This window comes from Oncorhynchus kisutch, linkage group LG30 (genome assembly GCF_002021735.2).
Source record: "Oncorhynchus kisutch isolate 150728-3 linkage group LG30, Okis_V2, whole genome shotgun sequence".
NCBI lineage: Eukaryota > Metazoa > Chordata > Actinopteri > Salmoniformes > Salmonidae > Oncorhynchus > Oncorhynchus kisutch.
In genome coordinates this window covers 31143589-31166486 of record NC_034203.2, presented here as the reverse complement: position 1 = coordinate 31166486, position 22898 = coordinate 31143589, and the positions used below count along the sequence as shown (strand labels likewise).

At 41.0% G+C, this 22898-nt stretch overlaps 1 protein-coding gene across 4 annotated transcripts; it reads left to right on the top strand.

The window, feature by feature from the left end:
• The first annotated feature begins 3726 nt into the window (after positions 1–3726).
• Positions 3727–16506, top strand: LOC109874815 (zinc finger protein 252-like). 4 transcript variants are annotated; one of them, XM_031810618.1, is made up of 7 exons: positions 9341–9716; positions 9816–9937; positions 10093–10207; positions 10760–14415; positions 14514–14635; positions 14795–14909; positions 15122–16506. In XM_031810618.1, exons 4-7 carry the CDS (start codon positions 14211–14213, stop codon positions 16252–16254), a joined length of 1575 nt encoding a protein of 524 aa, XP_031666478.1. In that variant the 5' UTR covers positions 9341–9716; positions 9816–9937; positions 10093–10207; positions 10760–14210; the 3' UTR covers positions 16255–16506. The 4 variants fall into 4 exon arrangements, with proteins under 4 accessions (XP_031666479.1, XP_020322410.2, XP_020322412.2 ...); XM_031810619.1 differs by lacking the exons at positions 9341–9716; positions 9816–9937; positions 10093–10207; ... (1 more) ...; positions 14795–14909; positions 15122–16506 and adding exons at positions 3727–4361; positions 4467–4567; positions 6026–6140 and having other exon boundaries at positions 10760–12735; XM_020466821.2 differs by lacking the exons at positions 9341–9716; positions 9816–9937; positions 10093–10207; ... (2 more) ...; positions 14795–14909; positions 15122–16506 and adding exons at positions 3735–4361; positions 4467–4567; positions 6026–6140; positions 6358–8973.
• The last annotated feature ends 6392 nt before the right edge of the window (positions 16507–22898 follow it).

The window sequence follows — 22898 nt, the reverse complement described above, 5'->3', positions numbered from 1 at the left end:
GTGTAGGCCAGTCACACAATATCTATTTAATCCATTTTAAATTCAGGGAAAATGTGGGGGGGAAAGTCAAGGGGTGGGCATTCTTTCTGCAGGCACTGTATGCCAAGATAGCAAGGAATACCAGTGTCTGGAATGTGTAATGAGAAACTAGTTCTACACCTTGCTACACTGACTTGCCTCGTTAAATAAAATGAAAAAGTAGCTTGTTACTTGAAGTTTTATCATTTCATGTATTTGTTAGTAGCCTACAGAGTAATATGAGAAGAGTGCAATTGCTGAATTTATGTAGATATCCTAAACAAAGTGTTTTGATAACTTGCAAGTGTAACAGTTCAATGTAGAATAAACCATCATTCACATAATACTGTAGAAGCAGTGAGTGTTCTTCTAATATAACAATGTTCAAATATTACACTGGTCTTTCATCTTCTATTGTCATTCACAGCTGTTAAAAATACTGTATCAGCATTTTGTCTGGTGTAACACAATTTTCTCATTTACACTTTGTAGAACATTTTGACACTAGAATTTATGTTTTTAACTCATATCATGCCACATAAGCCGTTTATAACTAGAGAAGTTGGTTCTAGAATCTATCCTCTTTAAATGTGTTCATGCATTTCTCCTCCGACATTAAAACTGCTGATTCAAAGGGGGTGTGGCAGATATCAAAACTCTTGAGAAGGGCCCAATTGCGGCCTGAAATTCGTGGCATTCCTGCATCTGCAGGAACCTTTCTTTATACTGCAAGTTAGCTTGCACATGGTGCCCCCTCATCCTCCCACCTGCTGTGCTAGCGATAGTCGGGGGAGACACCGGTAGACAGTGTTCTTCGCCGGCGCCTCTCAGGCACAGTTTTCTCCGGCACGCGGGGGCAACACACTGTTTTAGCTAACTAGCAAGCTAGCACATGGTGTCACTAACAAGCTAGCTAGCACATAGTGTCGCCCCATCCTCACGCCTGCTGTGCTAGCGGGAAGCGGGGTTAACCGGTAGACGGTGTCCTTCGACCCTTCCTGCCAGGCACTGTTTTCCCTCAGTTCTGTTAATGACGGTGAGAGCCGGTAGGAGCGAAACAACTCAGATAATACTTTTATTTATCTTTTGACCCGCATTCAAATGTGTCACAAGGGGTAGGCTATGCTGAAGAGGTGAGACTTTAGGAGGGACTGAAAGATGTTGATGTACACATGCGCCGAATACAACAGGTTGACCTCACAGTAAATTGCTTATTTACACGCCCTGAGCAGCTAACCGATCACTGCAGCTGTACATAGTCCATCTGTAAATAGCCTACCCAATCTATCTACCTCATCCCCATACTGTTTTTATTTGATTAACTTTTCTGCTCTTTTGCACACCAGTATCTCTACTTGCACATCATCATCTGCTCATTTATCAATCCAGTGTTATTCTGCTAAATTGTAACTATTTGCTCCTATGGCCTATTTATTGCCTACCTCCTCGTGCCTTTTGCACACACTATATAGACTTTCTTTTTTCTACTGTGTCATTGATTTGTTTATTGTGTTATTGGCTTGTTTATTTTTTACTCCATGTGTAACTCTGTATTGTTGTCTGTGTCACACTGCTTTGCTTTATCTTGGCCAGGTCGCAGTTGCAAATGAGAACTTGTTCTCAACTAGCCTACCTAAATAAAATTAAAATAAATAAAACACTAAAATAACAATAACGAGGCTATACACAGGGTGTGTGGAGTAAAGGTGGTCTAGAGTTTTTTTCCCCTCTGGTTGCACATGTGACATGCTGGTAGAAATTAGGTAAAAATGATTTAAGTTTGCATGCAATGATTGCACATGGCCAATAGAACGGATGGTAGTGGAGGTTTACTCACTCGCCTACGAATTCTCAGAAGGCAGCCTGACCTCCTTTTACTCTGTCTTCACTCAAATGAAAGGGATTTGGACTTTTTCTTTGAGAAAGCAGTATATACTTCACATCGGACTCATTAAAGAAACATTCTTTGTCCAGTTCAAGGTGTTCTGATGTCCAGAATCTCTTCTTAGGCATAAGAGACGGTAGCAGCAACATTATGTACAAAACAAATAAAAAAACAAGTTGCAAAATAAATAACAAAACAGCACAGTTGGTTAGGAGCCCGTAAAACGGCAGCCATCCCCTCCGGCTCCGCCATTCTTGGTGGGAGAGAGTTCCAGAGCCTTGGTGCAACCCTGGAGAAGGCCCTGTCGCCGAAGGTCTGGAGCTTGGACTTAGGAACGGCAAGGAGGCCTGCTGTAGTGAAATGGAGTAGGCGTGTGGGTTGGTAGGGGAGAAGAAGGTTGTAGAGGTAAGGTGTTGAAGGGCTTTGTAGGTCAGAAGTAGGATCTTGTAGTTAACAAGTTGGGAGAAAGGGAGCCAGTGGCGTTCATGGCGGACAGGGGTGATGTGCTGCAAGGACTTAGTGTGGGTAAAGAGTCGGGCTGCAGTGTTCGGAACCATTTACAGCTTATAAAGGGAGCTTGCATTGATGCCGGAGAGTAGTATGTTGCAGTACTCCAGACGAGAGGTGATGAATGCGTAGATGAGGGTTTCAAAGGCAGGAAGGGAGGACCTGACTTTGGCAATATTGTGGAAGAAGGTGGAAGAATGATGTGGTGGTCGAAGGAATGTCACTTTTAATTTGAGGGTATTTTCATACATACATCTGTTTTACCGTTTAGAAATGAATGCACTTTATGTATCTAGTCCCCCCATTTAAAAGTGTCATAAGTACTTATGGTGTGTTAATACATTATTTACCATAGATTTCTATTGGGCGCAACATAATCTGAAACACAACCAAAAAAACTGCAAATGCATCCAAGTTTGTAGTGTCACAAGCTTGATGTCGTCGTTGCATGCTAGGAATATGGGACCAAATAATAAACTTGTGTCACTTTGGAGTGAACAGAGTGCCCCATGGTGGCGTTGGGATTCTGGTATGTGCGGGTATAAGCTACAGATAACGAACACAGTTGCATTTTATCAATGGCAATTTGAATGCACAGAAATACCATGACGAGATCCTGAAGCCCATTGTTGTGCCATTCATCCGCCGCCATCCCCTCATGTTTCAGCATGATAATGCACGGCCCCATGTTGCAAAGATCTGTACACAATTCCTGGAATCTAAAAATGTCCCAGTTCTTCCATGGCTTGCATACTCACCAGACATGTCATCCATTGAGCATGTTTGGGATGCTCTGTATCCATGTGTCGGAGAGTGTGTTCCAGTTCCTGCCAATATCCAGCAACTTCTCACAGTCATTGAAGAGGAGTGAGACAACATTCCACAGAACACAATCAACAGCCTGATCAACTTTATTTGAAGGAGATGTGTCGTGCTGCATGAGGCAAATGGTGGTCACACCATTGACTGGTTTTCTGATCCACGCCCTACCTTTTTTTAAGGTATCTGTAACCAACAGATGCATATCTGTATTCCCAGTCATGTAAAATACATAGATTTGGGCCTAATTGATTTATTTCAATTGATTGATTTGTGATTTCCTTATATGAACTGTACCTCAGTAAAATATTTGAAATTTTGTGTGTTGCATTTATATTTTGTTCAGTGTGTTTTACTTTACCTTTTACTTTACCACATTTTCACAATAGTTTTATAAGGTTGTGTTGATGACAATATTTGATCATATATAAATGTGTTGTGAAAGAGTAATTGGATGGAAACACGGTGCTGCATTTGTGGTGGGAACCACGTGCTCGAGTTTCAGGAGTGCCCTGTTAGGGTGAAGGAGGTTGAAGTAGCAGTTCCACAGTTTTCACCCCACACAGTAGGAGGCGGGATGCACTTCTAACGTATGTTTGCGGAAGAACAAGAAGCAGACCAAGAAATGCAATTGCGCACGCATTTCCCATATTGTTGCCAGTTATCAACATCTACGGATTGTTTATCGCACATTAGCTTGGAAATTGTTCACCCGCACAATAGGTGGCGAAATGCACATCAAGTTATTGCGAACGACATTATACCATAGAAGAAGAAGAAGGATTGCTCGTATCTTCCGCTTCACTGCATTGTTGTCATTTATGGACATATACGGACTTATTATTGCACATTATCTTTGATATTGAATACTATTTACTTCACACAGGGAATACGCATCTGTAATTTGGGTTGGACAAGATGGCAAGCTGCAATTTCCAGGCACAGTTGGTATCCATTCTGGAGGTATTGGCTAAAGCAGCGGTAGCCGAAATAAACAATCGTGTAGATGATAGCTGTGCCGTTATACGCATGGAAATTATCCAAAGCCAGCGAGATATTGATGTACTGAAAAGGAAGTGTCAAATGATGGAGAGCGAGCTGAAGAAGACACGAGGACGAGTAAGGAGAAAAGGTAATTGATTTATTCGTTATTCGTGGTAAATGGATTGTATATGCAAAAAACAAATGTGTAATATTTGACTGAATATTTTCTTCTTTTTTTGTCCCATGGCATCAGAGAGATCTTCATATCCAGTCAATATCGTTCTGAATAAGCAGAGGAGTAACTCACAGTGGAGAGACGGAGAGAAGGCTGTTGAAGAGGACTCTCAACCCCAGGTGTAGCCCTTGATCATGACTCGCAATTCCATTACACATAAGAGTCATTGGATGAAGGCGTCTTCTGTACAGGGGACCCTACATTACTATGCATCGCTTGAGGTACGATTTTGGAAGCATAAGGAACTTAACTTTCATATAAGCGATAAATAATTTTAAAAACACCAAAAGGTTAAATTGATACACACCTTTTTATAGGTTTAGGGTTAGTGCTCCCCATAAGGCCATATCCCCATGTTACAGTACGTGTTTACGGAAGACAGAGGGACCACCTGAGCTATTTAGCTAAGGTTACCAAGGCTGCTTCGAACACCTAGTGTGTAATGGAAGAAGGCCGCCAGAAACGTGTTGTCACTGAAAAATATTGTCGGATGCAACTGTGATAAAAACCCGTTAAAACAGTGTACAGTAAGTGTATATTTAGCATTTATGGAATTATTTTGTTGTGACATCAAAGTAAAGTGCGTTATGTTTCTAGAACCGTATCGCAATTGAGAATCGATTTACGTTTAGTTTGGAGTATTTGGCTGTTTTGGCAGCCAGAGTCCGTCTACCTCTGAAAATAACATAAGATCCTTGGAACTTAAGGAGTGTAATACATGACCATTTACAGAGACCTGATCTCTTGGATCAATTCTGTTATTGGAATATCAGGAGAATTTACAGTTTTTGTGTGATTGAGTATGAAATACATTAGCTATGTGTTCATATACAAAGCCCTGGATAAACTCCCTCTGTAGCCTGCTCTCCTTCACCACTAGAAGCTTTCCATCTAAAAGGACCCACGAGCACCAATATGTGAAGTTCATAGAAGCACGTAAAATTAAAGCTAAGATTCTATATATTTTTTTTATAACTAAGGCATGTACAGTGGGGCAAAAAAAGTATTTAGTCAGCCACCAATTGTGCAAGTTCTCCCACTTGAGAGACGCCTGCAATTTTTTATCATAGGTACACTTCAACTATGACAGACAAAATGAGAAGAAAAAAAATCCAGAAAATCACATTGTAGGATTTTTAATGCATTCATTTGCAAATTATGGTGGAAAATAAGTAGCAACCACGATCTACTGGATGGTTGCTACTTAAAGTCCCCAGGGCCCTTACTGTGTTAGGCAAGACTGCTTCTCCTTTTGTGCACGAGAGGCATGGAATGTTCTGGAAAGTATGCTTCAACTAGATGTAGTAGTCTAGTGCCCCTCGATGACTTTAAAACTCTGGTACAAAACTCTGTTCAGGAGGAGTGTAAATGTTTCCTGTAGGCTGGATTGTATTGCTGTGCTGATTTGATTGTATTGTATGTTTTAACTGTTGTAATGTATTGATTGCTGTTGCCTTCTGGCCAGGTCTCCCTTGCAAAAGAGACTATGTCTCAATGGGCTTTTCCTGGTTGAATAAAGGTAATATAAATAAATATATGGCGTGTGTCCAGAGTAATAACCTCAGTCCCTGTTACAGCCTACAGATGTGGAGCAGAGAGTGGAGACTGAACTCATACTGATCAAAGATGAGGAGACAGCAGAGTACGTGTGGAAGGCTAACCCTCAGGAAGAGTTCAGGATCACTGGAGAGGGTGGGTGTGACCATAAGGGGTACGGCTCAGTCTGTCTATGGAAGACTGTGTGGGTGTGGTGGTATACACGTTGCAAATTGCTACATTGGTGTTAGGTGTTTTATGTTCTGGCATATGGAGGGAATGTACGCACACAGTCAGTTCTAAAGCAGTCGTATTTTGCAACTGTTAAGGGTCTTTTATAATGTTTAATTTCTGTTCTTCCTCAAATCTTTAGAGCCTGGTTCCAAGCCTGGGAAACCATCATCCTTTGAGCAACGACACTGTGATGAGGACTTCATCACACAACCCAATACATCTCACGAAGACTCAGTGGAACATTACCCCAATTCTGATCGTCCAGAGGAACCAGGAACACCCCGGCTCGCATCTACAGAGGTGTTCAGCACAGAGCAGCACCGGCCGGACGAGGACTCACTAGACCTAGTGATGGTGAAAGAGGAGGAGCTGGATCAGACCATGACCCTGGCAGGACCTGACCAGTTTGTCATGGATGAGACTGATGGGCAGCTGATGACCTCTTTGGATCCAGGCAGAGACACTGACCCTGAAGGCCACCCAGATTTCTCCTTTCATTCCACAGAAGAGTACTCTCAGAATATCTCAATGGTCCCATCTCATAGTGGGCTGCCATCTGTTCCTACTATGACAGATGATGTAGGGCCATCGCCTCACTCTATATGGAAACCACATGCTAACATGTTCAGTGCAGCAAAACACATGAAAATACATGTCAGGACATTGGCTGATGAGACTAGACAACAGATGCCAGCGGGACAGAGCAGTGAGATGCTGAACTCCAATAATGATGGAAATAGTTTAGCTCTACAGCCAAGGCAGCATCAATACAGGGCTTCAGAAGCAACAGTGAGATTGAGTGAGTGCATGACAGGGTCAAACATGGCCACCACCTCCACCTTCTCTGGATACAGCCTGAGTCACAGTAGTTTTAACATGGTGAAGAGAATGAGGACTCAGTGGAGATCAGGCGGCACCACCGAGAGGCGTTTCAGCTGCACCTTCTGTGGGAAGAGCTTCCCACGTTTCTGGCAGCTCAAAGAACACCTCCGGAGTCACACTGGAGAGAAACCGTACACCTGCGAACAGTGTGGCAGGAGTTTTACCAAGCAGTGCAACTTGATCAGACATGCTGTGGTCCACAGCGGAGAGAAGCCCTACGAGTGCACACAGTGTGGGAAATGCTTCACTCAGCGCTCCAATATGACGTCACATCAGAGAACACACATAGGAGAGAGTCCAGTGTCTCAATATGTGGCACCCGCATACCCTGGGGATCCACGCACAAGTTTAATGTAGTCTCAGAACAGATGGAACAAATAGGAACATAATTGCATTATGCTTCGGAAAACACTTTCAATGTGAAAATGTAGATCAATCAACACTTCTCGCTATCTTCTACACTATCTGATGTGCTTTGTTTTTGTATCTAATACCTCTACTGATACACTCCCCTATGTATTTATTTGGACAGTGAAGCTGAAACTTTTTATTTGGCTCTATACTCCAGGATTTTGGATTTGAGATCAAATGTTTTATATGAGCCGACAGTACAGAATGTCACCTTTTATTTGAGGATATTTTCAGACATATATTTTACAGTTTAGAAATGAAAGCACTGTATGTATGTACTCTCCCCCCATTTGAAGGAGACAAATTCACGTATGATGTATTACATATTCTCAAAAGTTTGATATTTGGTCCCATATTCTTAGCACACAATGACTACATCAAGCTTGTGACTACAAACTTGTTGGATTCATTTGCAGTTTGTTTTGGATTATGTTGTGCCCTGTATAAATGAATGGTAAATAATTTATTGTGTCATTTTGGAGTCACTTTTATTGTAAATAAGAATAGAATATGTTTCTGAACCCTTTTACATTAATGTGAATGCTACCATGATTACAGATAATCATGAATGAATCCTTAGCTAATGATGAGTGAGAAAGTTAGAGGCATGAATATCATACCACACAAATAGACGCTTACCTCCCATATTATTGGTAATGGTGAGAGGTTAGCATGTTTTGGGGGCATGATCTATGTGCATCTGTAACTTTCTCACTCATCATTATCTACGATTCATTTAGGATTATTTGTAATCATGGTAGCATCCCCATTAATGTAGATTACATTCTTAATTTCTTATTTACAATAAAAGTGACTCTGACACAATACATTATTTACCATTCATTTCTATTGGCCACGACATCAACCGAAGCAATCAAAACAAACTGCACATGAAACCAACAACTTTGTATAGTCACAAGTTTGATGTAGTCATTGCAGGGTAGGAATGTGTAACCAAATACTTAACTTTTGACTAAATTAAATAAACTAAGTGAATTTGTCCAAAATACTTATGACACCTTCGAATGGGGGTGGCAAGCAGTCTCGAGGTTAGAGCATTGGGCCAATAACCCAAAGGTTGCTGGTTCAAATAAAGGAGCAGACAAGGAAATCTTTCACCCTTGTGCCTTTGAGCAAGGCACTTAATCCAAATTGCCCCAGGGGCACTAGACAATGGAGAGCTTGCCTGTGACTCCACTCCCAGCGGGTGTCTCGGGAGTTGGGATATGCAAGAAATACATTTTATGTATTACATTGTATATGCATGTGCCTTTAAAACCCTAAGAGAATAACCTCCTAATGTAACTCTGCTATAATGCATGTATAATGCGATAGTTACTTGAAATATACAGTATCATTTAAGGAAATTTACATTAAACTAGTTTAATATCGTTGTTCCCCAGCTATGTTTCTAACAAGTTGTATACCTTTTTCAATCCTTTAATAAATACGATACCACATCTTCAGAATAGTTTCATTAGGTTGTGCCGATGTCAATATTTGATCATATATAAAACATGAGTTTTAGTGAATGGTAGAAAGTGTTTTGGTATTTTACGTTTTACCAAAGTGCGTCATGCATTGTGCATCTATAGCCTTTTATGCATTAATAACCATGCATGTGGGCCACTGCACAATGCACTCTCCCCTACATGTAGCCATAACAATTGACTAAAACTGAAGACGTTTTTTATTGAATAGATATGGCAACCCTACATGCAGACCTGAATAAACCCTGGTACAGTATTTGTCTTGCCTGTGATAATTCTACAGTTTGAAGGTTTGTTGCAGTCTCATATTTACGGTAATAAATACTTACGTCACGATTTGAACGGAGGTCCGATTGCAATTGCGCACGCATCTCCACTTCAGACATTAGACATTGTTGCCATTTATCAACATCTACGGTTTGTTTATTGCACATTAGCTTGGACATTGTAGACCATTTACCTTACACAGAGAATACAAATCTGTAATTTGGGCTGGACAAGATGGCCAGCATCAATTTTCAGGCGCAGTTATTATCCGTTATGGAGGTATTGGCTAAAGCAGCTGTAGCAGAAATAAACAAACGTGTAGATGATAGCTGTGCTGTTATACGTTTGGAAATGACCCAAAGCCAGCGAGATATTGATGTACTGAAAAGGAAGTGTCAAATGATGGAGAGCGAGCTGAAGAAGACACATGGACGAGTCAGGAGAAAAGGTAGTTGATGTGTTATTCATAGTCAATTGAATGCATTGCATATTTAAAACCGAATTGTGTGAAATGTAGCTCGAATATTTGAATACAATTATTTTCCAGGTTTTTACCCCATGGCATCAGAGAGATCTTCATATCCAGTCAAGATTGTTTTGAACAAGCAGAGAAGTAGCTCACAGCGGAGAGACCGAGAGAGTGCTGTTGAAGGGGACTCTCAACCGCAGGTGTGATCCATCACCTTTTACAATTACAGAGAACTGACCTATTGATTCATTTCTGTTATTGTAACGTCAGAAGAATGTACTTTTGTGTGATTTATGAGTATGAAAAGGGTTAGATATGGTGTGTTTCCAGAGTAATAACCTCAGTCCCCTGTTAGTCTACCGATGTGGAGCAGGGAGTGAAGACTGAACTCATACTGATCAAAGATGAGGAGACAGCAGAGGACGTGTGGAAGACTGACCCTCAGGAAGAGCTCAGGATCACTGGAGAGGGTGGGTGTGACCATAAGGGGTACTGCTCTGTCTGTCTATGGAAGACTGTGGTATGCACGTTCCAAATGGCTACATTGATGTTCTGTGTTTTATGTTAGCATATAAGGCGCCAACGTACAGACATAGTCAGTCCTAAAGCAGACATGGTATGCAACTGTTAAAGGAATACTTCAGAATTTTGCCTTTTACTTACTTGCCCAGAGTCAGATGAATTTGTGGGTACCATTTTTTTTGTCTCTATCCAGTATGAATGAAGGTAAAGTAGATTTGCGAGCCAATGCTAACTAGCATTAGCGCAATGACTGGAAGTCTCTGGGTATCTTCTAGTATACTACAGTAGTAGATAATCATAGACTTCCAGTCATTCATTTTGCTAACACTAGTTAACATTGTCTCGCAAACTACCTCTAACTTCCTTCATACTGGACACAGATATATAAAAAATTGTATCCACAAGTTCATCTGACTGGGGAAGTAGATAAAGGGCCTCATTGACAAAATCATAAAGTGTCTTTTGTAATGTTCATTTTATTTTTATCCTAAAATCTTTAGAGTCTGGTTCCAAGCCTGGGAAACCACCATCCTTTGACCAATGGAACTGTGATGAAGACTTCATCACACAACCTAACATATCTCCCGAAAACTCAGTGGAACATTACCCCAATTCTGATCGTCCAGAGGAACCAGGAACACCCCGGCTCGCATCTACAGAGGTGTTCAGTACAGAGCAGCACCGGCCAGCCAAGAGCAAGGACTCACTAGACCTAGTGATGGTGAAGGATGAGAAAGAGGAGGAGCTGGATCAGACCATGGTCCCGGCAGGACCTGACGAATTTGTAATGGATGACACTGATGGGCATCTATGGACGTCTGTTGATCCAGGCAGAGATACTGACCCTGATGTCCACCCAGATTTCTCCTTTCATTCCACAGAAGAGTACTCTCAGAATATCTCAATTTTCCCATCTCATGATATCGGGCCATCACTTCACTATTCTATTGTGAAACCACATGCTAACATGTTCAGTGCAGCAGCACACATGAAAAGACATGTCAGAACATCGGCTGATGAGACTAGACAACAGATGCCAGAGGGACAGAGCAGTGAGATGCTGAACTCAAGTAATGAAGGAAATAGTTTAGCTCTACAGCCAAGGCAGCATCAATACAGGGCTTCAGAAGCAACAGTGAGATTGAGTGAGTGCACAACAGGGTCAAACATGGCCACCACCTCCACCTTCTCAGGATACAGCTTGAGTCGCAGTAGTTTTAACATGGTGAAGAGAATGAGGACTCAGTGGAGTTCTGGCAGCACCACCGAGAGGCGATTCAGCTGCACCTTCTGTGGGAAGCGCTTCCAACGTTTCTGGCAGCTCAAAGAACACCTCCGAAGTCACACCGGAGAGAAACCGTACACCTGTGAACAGTGTGGCAAGAGTTTCACCAAGCAGTGCAACCTGATCAGACATGCTCTGGTCCACAGTGGGGAGAAACCGTATGAGTGCGCACAGTGTGGGAAATGCTTCACCCAGCGCTCCAAAATGACGTCACATCAGAGAAGTCACATAGGAGAGAGTGCAGTGTCTCAATATGTGGCACCCGCATACCCTGGGGATCCACGCAGAAGTTTAATGTAGTCTCAGAACAGATGGATCAAATAGGAACATAATTGCATTTTCTATGGGAAAATATAGGAAAGAAGATATTTTGGGACATTTTGACAAGATTTTTCTCCTAAATGGTTTTTATATTTGACTGTTAACGGATCATCACTTTTATTTTATTAACCTATTTATTTACACCTGGTAACATTGTGTATTGCTACCACAAAATCGTTAAAAAAACATGTTATATTCAATAACATTTATTTAATTAAAGAGTCAATCTGCGGTTTAAGATCAATAATACACTGCCCTACGTATTTACTTGGTCAGTGAAGCTAAAATATTTAATTTGGCTCTATACTCCAGCATTCTGGATTTGAGATCAAATGTTTTATATGAGGTGACAGTACAGAATTTCACCTTTTATTTTAGGATATTTTCATACATATCTGTTTTACCGTTTAGAAATGAATTAACTTGATGTATTTTAGTAATAGACTATAAGTGACTTTGTCCAAATACTTAAGACACCTTCAAATTGGGAGACTAGATGCATAAAGTGCATTCATTTCTCAACAGAAAAAAACAGAAAATAAAATGGAGACATTCTGTACTGTCGCCTCATTTAAAACATTTTGTTGAGTTACAGCCTAAATTTAAAATGGATTAAATTGAGTCAATTTGTCACTGGCTGACACACATTACCCCATAATATCATAATGAATTATGTTTATTTTATGTTTACAAATTAATAAATAAATAAAAAGCTGAAATGTCTTGAGTCAATAAGTATTCAGCACCTTTGTTATGGAAATCCTAAATAAGTTCATGAGTAAAAATGTGCTTAACCCTTTGAGCATGGTGAAGTTATTAATTACACTTTGCATGGTGTAACAATACACCCAGTCACTATAAAGATACAGGCGTCCTTCCTAACTCAGTTGCCGTAGAGGAAGGAAACAACTCAGGGATTTCACCATGAGGTCAATGGTGACTTAAACAGTTACAGAGTTGAATGGCTGTGATATGAGAAAACTAAGGATGGATCAACATCATTGTACTTATTCCATCTACACTGGAGTTGTTTACCAAGAAGACTGAATGTTCCTGAGTGGCCAAGTTACAGTTTTGTCTTAAATCAGCTTGAAAGTCTATGGCAAGACTTGAAAATAGTTGTCTAGCAATGAACAACAATGAATTTGACAGAGCTTGAAGAATTTTGAAATGAATAATGGGAAAATATTTTACAATCCAAAGCTCTTAAAGACTTACCCAGAAAGACTCACAGCTGTAATCGCTGCCAAAGGTGATTCTAACATGTATTTACTCAGGGGTGTGATTACTTATGTAAATCATTTATTTCAGTTTTTCATTTTCAATACATTTTCAAACATTTCTAAAAGCATGTTTTCACTTTGTCATCATGGGGTATTGTGTATAGATGGGTGTCATCATGGGGTATTGTGTATAGATGGGTGTCATCATGGGGTATTGTGTATAGATGGGTGTCATCATGGGGTATTGTGTGTAGATGGGTGAGAAAAAATCCATTTAATCCATTTAAAATTTGGGCTGTAACACAACAAAATGTGGAATAAGTCAAGGGGTATGAATACTTTCTGAAAGCACTGTGCCTTAAAAACCCAGAGAAGAACCTCTGAATGCAAATGAGCTATAATGTATATAGTATGCAATAGTTACTTGAAATATATCATGAAATTAAGTTTATTTGAATTTAACATGAAAATAGTTGATCATCTTTGTTCCCCAGCTGTGTGTCAAAAAAGTTATATACCTTTTCTAACCTTTAATAAATACCATACCACATTTTCAGAATGGTTTCATAAGGTTGTGTCGATGAGAGTGTAGATGATAACATTAATGACAATATTTGATCATTCATGAGTTTTTATGAATGGTTGAAGAACGGGTTTTTGTATTTTACGTTTTACCACAGTGGGGAATGCATTATGTATTGATAGCCTTTTTATGCATTAATAACCATGTGAGCCACTGCATTGCACTCTCTCCTACATGTAGCCATACCTATTGGCAAAAAAAACACGACGTTTTACAGTCTGAATTCTTTATTCAGAAAGTTAAACGTGTTCTTTTTTTGTCAATAGAGATGGCTACCCAACACGGTATCTGCAGACTAGAATCGACCCTTGTATTTGTCTTGCCAGTGCTAATTCTAACAATTTGAAGGGCTGTTGCAGTCGCATATTTACGGTAATAAATACTTACGTCAAGAGTTTAACGGAAGTGCTATTGAAATTGCGCACTCATCTCCCACTTCACTACATTGTTGTTATTTAGCAAGATCTACGGATTGTTTATTGCACATTAGCTATTTACTTTACACAGAGAATACACATCTGAAATTTGGGCTGGACAAGATGGCCAGCTGCAATTTTCAGGCTCAGTTTGTATCCATTATGGAGGTATTGGCTAAAGCAGCTGTAGCAGAAATAAACAAACGTGTAGATGATAGCTGTGCTGTTATACGTTTGGAAATTACCCAAAGCCAGCGAGATATTGATGTACTGAAAAGGAAGTGTCACATGATGGAGAGCGAGCTGAAGAAAACGCGCAGACGAAAGGGTAGTTGTTGTGTTATTATTCGTGGTAAATTGATTGAATATGCAAAACCCAAATGTGTGAATAGCCCTAATATTTGACTGAATATAATGATTTTCCAGGTTTTTACCCCATGGCATCAGAGAGATCTCCATATCCAGTCAAGATTGTTTCGAACAAGCAGAGGAGTAGCTCACAGTGGAGAGACAGCGAGATGTCTGTTGAAGGGGACTCTCAACCCCAGGTGTGATACATCACCTTTTACAATTACAGAGACCTGACCTCTTGGATCAATTCTGATATTGGATTATCAAGAGAATTTACCGCTTTTGTGTGATTCATGAGTATGAAAAGGGTTAGATATGCTGTGTGTCCAGAGTAATAACCTCAGTCCCTGTTACAGCCTACAGATGTGGAGCAGAGAGTGGAGACTGAACCCATACTGATCAAAGATGAGGAGACAGCAGAGGATGTGTGGAAGACTGACCCTCAGGAAGAGCTCAGGATCACTGGAGAGGGTGGGTGTGACCATAAGGGGTACTGCTCTGTCTGTCTATGGAATACTGTGGGTGTGGTGGTGTGCACTTTTACAAATTGCTACATTGGCGTTGGGTGTTTTATGTTCTGGTATACGTAGCGCACGGACACAGTCAGTTCTAAAGCAGTCATGTTTTGCAACTGTTAAGGGTCTTTTATAATGTTTATTTTATGTTTTTCCCCAAATCATTAGAGTCTGGTTCCAAGCCTGGGAAACCACCTTCCTTTGAGCAACAGCTCTGTGATGAGGACTTCATCACGCAACCCAATATATCTCCCAGAGACTCAGTGGAACATTACCCCAATTCTGATCATGCAGAGGAACCAGGCACACCCTGGCTATCATCTACAGAGGTGTTCAACACAGAGCAGCACCAGCCAGACGAGGACTCACTAGACCTAGTGCTGGTAAAGGATGAGAAAGAGGAGTTAGATCCGACCACGGCCCTGGCAGGACCTGACCAGTTTGTTATGGATGAGACTGATGGGCAGCTGTGGACCTCTGTGGGTCCAGGCAGAGACACTGACCCTGATGGACACCCAGATTTCTCCTTTCATTCCACAGAAGAGTACTCTCAGAATATCTCAATTTTCCCATCTCATAGTGGGCTGCCATCTGTTCCTACTATGACAGATGAAGTGGGGCCATCGCTTCACTCTTCTATATGGAAACCACATGCTAACATGTTCAGTGCAGCAGCACACATGAAAAGACATATCAGGACAATGGCTGATGAGACTAGACAACAGATGCCAGAGGGACAGAGCAGTGAGATGCTGAACTCAAGTAATGAAGGAAATAGTTTAGCTCTACAGCCAAGACTGCATCAATACAGGGCTTCAGAAGCAACAGTGAGATTGAGTGAGTGCATGACAGGGTCAAACATGGCCACCACCTCCACCTTCTCTGGATACAGCCTGAGTCACAGTAGTTTTAACATGGTGAAGAGAATGAGGACTCAGTGGAGATCAGGCGGAAACACCGAGAGGCGTTTCAGCTGCACCTTCTGTGGTAAGAGCTTCCAGCGTCTCTGCCAGCTCAAAGTACACCTCCGGAGTCACACCGGAGAGAAACCGTACACCTGTGAACAGTGTGGCAGGAGTTTTACGAAGCAGTGCAACCTGATCAGACATGCTCTGGTCCACACCGGGGAGAAACCGTATGAGTGCACACAGTGTGGGAAATGCTTCACCCAGCGCTCCAAAATGAAGTCACATCAAAGAACTCACATAGGGGAGGGTCCAGTCTCTCAATACGTGGTACCCGCATTCCCTGGGGATCCACACACAAGTTTATTGTTGTCTCAGAACAGATGGAATAAATAGTTCATAATTGCATAGTTTTTCTGTAACAATTACTTAAACTGCATACTGTGTACTAATCGTATTACATAGTATTTAGAACGTACTGTTTTGTTAATTGAATGCCGTAAGCAAGAAATACTAGGCTCCTCCTACTGAGAAGGCCTCATCTAATGTGCAATTGCATTGATTCCCGACATTAATTTATTTTGGTACAGCGTGTCTCATCAGTTCTACCTTTTTCTATCCTTTAATAAATACCATACCACATTTTCAGACGGGTTTCTTTAGGTTGTGTTCATGAGAATGAAAATGACAATGACAATATTTGATCATATATAAACCATTCGTTTTTATGAATGGCTGAAGTGTTTCTGTATATTACGTTTCATCACAGTGTCGTGCATTATGCATCTATAGCCTTTTATGATTGATAACCATGTGAGCCATAGCATTCCACTATCTTTTGGCTAAAAACACAAGATGTTTTACAATCTGAAGAATTTATTCAGATAGTAAAGCGTCTTATTTTTTAGTCAATAGAGATGGCTACCCTACACTGTAAATTCAGACTAGAATATAGTCTGGTACAGTATTTGCCTTTCCAGTGCTAGTTCTAAGAATTTTCAACGTCTGTTGAAGTCTCATATTTATGGTAATAAATACTTGCATCATGAGTTGAACGGAAGTGTGATTGCAATTGTTCATGCATCTCCCACTTCACTACATTGTTGTCATTTAGCAACTTCTACGAACTGTTTATTGCTCATTAGCTTGGAAATGGTAGATTTTCTACTTCAAATAAAGAATCAAAATCTATATTTTAGGCTGGACAATATGGTGGGCTGCAATTTTCAGTTTTCAGCTGCAGTTATTATACATTATGGAGGTATTGGCTAAAGCAGCTGTAGCAGAAATAAACAAACGTGTAGATGATAGCTGTGCTGTTATACGTTTGGAAATGACCCAAAGCCAGCGAGATATTGATGTACTGAAAAGGAAGTGTCAAGTGATGGAGAGCGAGCTGAAGAAAATGTGCAGATGAAAAGGTACTGTTAATTGATGTGTTATTATTCATTATAATATTGATTGCATGTGCAAAACAAGAATGTGTGAATAGCCCTAATATTTCACTGAATACAGTTATTTTCCAGGTTTTTACCACGTGGCATCAAAGAGATCTTCATATCCAGTCGAGATTGTTTTAAACAAGCAAAGGAGTACAGCACAGCTATGTAGAGACAGTGTAGAGACAGCGAGATGTCTGTTGAAGAGGTCTCTCAACCCAATGTGTGGTACATCACCTTTTACAATTTTTTTATTTCACCTTTATTTAACCAGGTAGGCTAGTTGAGAACAAGTTCTCATTTTCAACTGAGACCTGGCCAGGATAAAGCAAAGCAGTTAGACGCATACAACAACACAGAGTTACACATGGAATAAACAATCATACTGTCAATAATGCAGTAGAAAAAGTCTATACAGTGTGTGCAAATGAGGTAAGATAAGGGAGGTAAAGCAATAAATAGGCCAGGGTGGCGAAGTAATTACAATATAGCAATTAAACACTGGAATTGTAGATGTGCAGAAGATGAATGTGCAAGTAGAGATACTGGGGTGCAAAGGAGCAAAATATATAACAGTTTGATGATGAGGTAGTTGGGCTATGTACAGTTGCAGTGATCTGTGAGCTGCTCTGACAGCTGGTGCTTAAAGCTAGTGAGGGAGATATGAGTCTCCAGCTTCAGTGATTTTTGCAGTTCGTTCCAGTCATTGGCAGCAGAGAACTGGAAGGAAAGGCGTCCAAAGGAAGAATTGGCTTTGGGGGTGACCAGTGAGATATACCTGCTGGAGCGCGTGCTATGAGTGGGTGCTGCTACCAGTGAGCTGAGATAAGGCAGTGGCTTTACCTAGCAGAGACTTGTAGATGACCTGGAGCTTCTGGCGGGTTTGGCGACGAGTATGACGCAAGGGCCAGCGAACGAGAGCGTACAGGTCGCAGTGGTGGGTAGTATATGGGGCTTTTATGGGGCTTTGGTGACAAAAAGGATGGCACTGTGATAGACTGCATCCAATTTGTTGAGTAGACTGTTGGAGGCTATTTTGTAAATGACATCGCCGAAGTCGAGAATCGGTAGGATGGTCAGTTGAGAAGTCACTACAGAGTTGATAATTATAACAATTGAAATGCTACTCCTTTACGCATGAACGCTCACTCATTCGGGAACAATTGCAATCAATATATATATTTACGCTCAGTGTCTCGTCTTGATCGCTGTTGAAAAGTTTGTTTCTTTTGTAGAATTGTCCATTTCTCTCTCTGTTGTGGTTATAATGGCTCGTTCAGAGTGGCATTCATTCATGTTCGTAATAAAATGGATGTTTCGGCGGTTGTCCTTCTTCGCGTTCAATGATATCAAATTCCTAGCTGCAGACTAGTAATTAATATCAAAGACTTGTTCGATAGTCTAAGAGTTTAACCACGTGGTATGGTTAAAAGATTCAGCAATGGTCTACAACCTTTGTACTCCCGTGATTGAGAGAAACATGGTCTGGTGATAATTTCTCAAAGTTGGGTTTTATTCGTAATTGCAGAAAAGCGCTGTCCCAGGATGCCTGACCCTAACTGGGCTCAGGGACGCTCCTCTGATTTAGTTAAACTCAAAAGGGAATTGGAGTTTCCTTCATCAAACAGTCCAAAATCACATCACACAATTTTACAAACAGTATCATTCTCACTCATTCATCTTATACAACAATTAGATGTAAATCTCATATCTGAGGCTATTATAGAAACAGCGTTATGGCAATGTGGCCACACCGTCTCCCATGAGCTTCCCCAAAATGTAACAAACGGACCAGTTGGTAGCTGGATTCTTTACCAATCTTTTATACCTTGTCCGGAACATGACATTTGTTCGGACCTCAAGTTCTGTGAGGTGGAAGAAATTCCTTTGTTCTCTATGAAAATTCACTCGGTCTCTTATACTGTGTGGCCATGAGGCAGGGTCTTCTCAGGAATTTACGACCTCTATCTGACCACAACAGCCTAGTTGAAGGAGGCAGGGAGAGGGGGATGGGCTTGCTGTACCCAAAGAGGGCTTTGGGTACAGGGACTTAAGGACTTTGCTTAAGGACTTTGCTGTCCTTAAACCATTTTGCCACAACTTTGGATGTATGCTTGGGGTCATTGTCCATTTGGAAGACCCATTTGCAACCAAGCTTTAACTTCCTGACAGATGTCTTGAGATGTTGCTTCAATATATATTTCCTGCCTCATGATGCCATCTATTTTGTGAAGTGCACCAGTCACTCTTGCAGCAAAGCACCCCCACAACATGATGCTGCCACCCCCTTGCTTCACAGTTGGGGTGGTGTTCTTCGGCTTGCAAGCCTCCCCCTTTTTCCTCCAAACATAACAATGGTCATTATGGCCAAACAGTTCTGTTTTTGTTTCATCAGACCAGAGGACATTTCTCCAGAAAGTACAATCTTTGTCCCCATGTACAGTTGCAAACCGTAGTCTGGCTTTTTTATGGCGGTTTTGGAGCAGTGGCTTCTTCCTTGCTGAGCGGCCTTTCAGGTTATGTCAATATAGGACTCGTTTCACTGTGGATATAGATACTTTTGTACCTGTTTCTTCCAGCATCTTCACAAGGTCCTTTTCTGTTGTTCTGGGATTGATTTGCACTTTTTGCACCAAAGTACGTTCATCTCTAGGAGACAGAACGCATCTCCTTCCTGAGCTGTATGACGGTTGCATGGTCCCATGGTGTTTATACTTGCTTACTATTGTTTGTACAGATGGACGTGGTATCTTCAGGTATTTGGAAATTGCTCCCAAGGATGAACTAGACTTGTGGAGGTCTACAATTTTTTTCTGAGGCCTTGGCTGATTTCTTTTGATTTTCCCTTGATGTCAAGCGAAGAGGCACTGAGTTTGAAGGTCGGCCTTGAAATACATCCACAGGTACTGTCAGGAGAATTTTCAATCCCAACGATAATAACAATCAATCAATAGCTTTGACCAATCCCGAGGTTTGTAAGACCATGGGTTTAATAATAATTAGTCAAAGACTCAGCTTATTCACAAGAACGTTCTGAAGTTCACAATACAAAGACATCATTTATAGCGGCGCACATACTTCCACACAAACAGCAGATATCATACGCACATACATACACACGAACAGTAGGTATCCTACGCACACAAGGTATCACTACCCAGCCGACAAAGATTAGGTAGACCGTGGGAAGGACTCCCTGTCCTCCCTCCCTGTCCTCCCTCCCTCTGTGTTTAAGATACTATAAAGACATTTTGTACAGAGATATAATTTTACTGTCTAAACCTACACACCTCATTACTAGAAACTTTATGATTCTAATTAGTAACTTTATGATTCTAATTAATTTCATACAAAAAAAAAAAATTACTTGTGTCATGCACAAAGGGTATGTCCTAACCGACTTGCCAAAACTATAGTTTATTAACAAGAAATTTGTGGAGTTGTTGAAAACGAGTTTTAATGACTCCAACCTAAGTGTATGTAAACTTCCGACTTAAACTACATATAAAGTACCAGTCAAGAGTTTGGACACACCTACTCATTCCAGGGTTTTTCTTCATTTTTAATGTTTTCTACATTGTAGAACAATAGTGAAGACATCAACACTATGAAATAACACATATGGATCATGTAGTAACCAAAAAAGTGTTTAACAAATCAAAATATTTTTTAGATTTGAGATTCTTCAAAGTGTCCAACATTTGCCTTGATGACATTTTTGCACACTCTTGGCATTCTCTCAATCAGCTTCACCTGGAATGCTTTTCCAACAGTCTTGAAGGAGTTCCCACATATAACCTCCCACAAATAACCTTTACACAGCCTGGAGGTGTGTTGCGTCAATGTCCTGTTGGAAAACAAATGATAGTCTCACTAAGCGCAAGCCAGATGGGATGGCGTATCGCTGCAGAATGCTGTAGTAGCCATGCTGGTTAAGTGTGCCTTGAATTCTAAATAAATCACTGACAGTGTCACCAGCAAAGCACCTTCACACCTCCTCCCCCATGCTTCACAGTGGGAGCAACACATGCACAGATCATCCATTTACCTACTCTGTGTCTCACAAAGACATAGCGGTTGGAACCAAAAATCTCAAATTTGGACTAAAGACCAAAGGACAGATTTCCACCGGTCTAATGTCCATTGCTTGTGTTTCTTGGCCCAAGCAAGTCTCTTCGTATTGGGTTCCTTTAGTAGTGGTTTCTTTGCAGCAATTCCACCATGAAGGCCAGATTCTTGCAGTCTCCTCTGAACAGTTGATGTCGAGATGTGTCACTTGAACTCGGTGAAGCATTTGTTTGGGCTGTAATTATCTGGGTCTTCCTTACCTGTGGTAGTCCTCCTGAGAGCCAGTTTCATCATAGCACTTCAACTGCACTTGAAGAAACTTTCAAAGTTCTTGAAATGTTCTGAATTGACTGACCTTGATGTCTTAAAGTAATGATGGACTTTAATTTCTCTTTGATTATTTGAGCTGTTCTTGCCATAATATGGACTTGGAATTTTAACAAAAAGATCTATCTTCTGTATACCACCACTACCTTGTCACAACACAACTGATTGCCTCAAACGCATTAAATGAACATTTAACATGGCACACCTGTTAATTGAAATGTATTCCAGATGATTACCTCATGAAGCTAGTTGAGAGAAGGCCTAGAGTGTGCCAAGCTGTCATCAAGGCAAAGGGTGGCTACTTTGAAGAGTCTTAAATATAAAATATATTTTGATTTGCTTAACACTTTTTTGTTTACTACATGATTCCATATGTGTTATTTCATAGTTTTGATGTCTTCACTATTGTTCTATGATGTAGAAAACAGTACAAATAAAGAAAACCCCTGGAATGAGTGTGTGTCCAAAACCAGTCAAAAGTTTGGACACATCTACTCATTCTAAGGATTTCTTTATTTTTACTACATATTCCCCGAAGACTCAGTGGAATATTACCCCATTTCTGATCAGTCAGAGGAACCAGGCACACCCCGGCTTGCATCTACAGAGGTGTTCAGCACCGACCAGCCGAGGACAAGGACCCACTAGAGCTAGTGATGGTGAAGGATGAGAAAGAGGAGGAGCTGGATCAGACCACGTCCCTGCAGGACCTGACCAGTTTGTCAGGGATGAGAATGATGGGCAGCTGTGGGCCTCTGTGGATCCAGGCAGAGACACTGACCCTGATGGCCACCCAGATTTCTCCTTTCATTACACAGAAGAGTACTTTCAGAATATCTCAATGTTCCCATCTCATAGTGGGCTGCCATACATTCCTACTATGACAGATGATGTATGCTACATGCTAACATGTTCAGCGCACCAAAACACATGACAAGACATGTCAGGACATTGGCTGATGAGACTAGACAACAGATGCCAGAGGGACAGAGCAGTGAGATGCTGAACTCCAATAATGAAGGAAATAGTTTAGCTCTACAGCCAAGGCAGCATCAATACAGGGCTTCAGAAGCAACAGTGAGATTGAGTGAGTGCATGACAGGGTCAAACATGGCCACCACCTCCACCTTCTCTGGATACAGCCTGAGTCACAGTAGTTTTAACATGGTGAAGAGAATGAGGACTCAGTGGAGATCAGGCGGCACC

Bases quoted from the DNA above. Each gene is read 5' to 3' on its own strand.
- LOC109874815 (XM_031810618.1), top strand. From the start codon at position 14,211: ATGGCCAGCTGCAATTTTCAGGCTCAGTTTGTATCCATTATGGAGGTA. The intron at 14,636-14,794 runs GTGTGATACATC...TCCCTGTTACAG, and splicing joins AAGGGGACTCTCAACCCCAG to CCTACAGATGTGGAGCAGAG. The intron at 14,910-15,121 runs GTGGGTGTGACC...CCAAATCATTAG, and splicing joins GCTCAGGATCACTGGAGAGG to AGTCTGGTTCCAAGCCTGGG.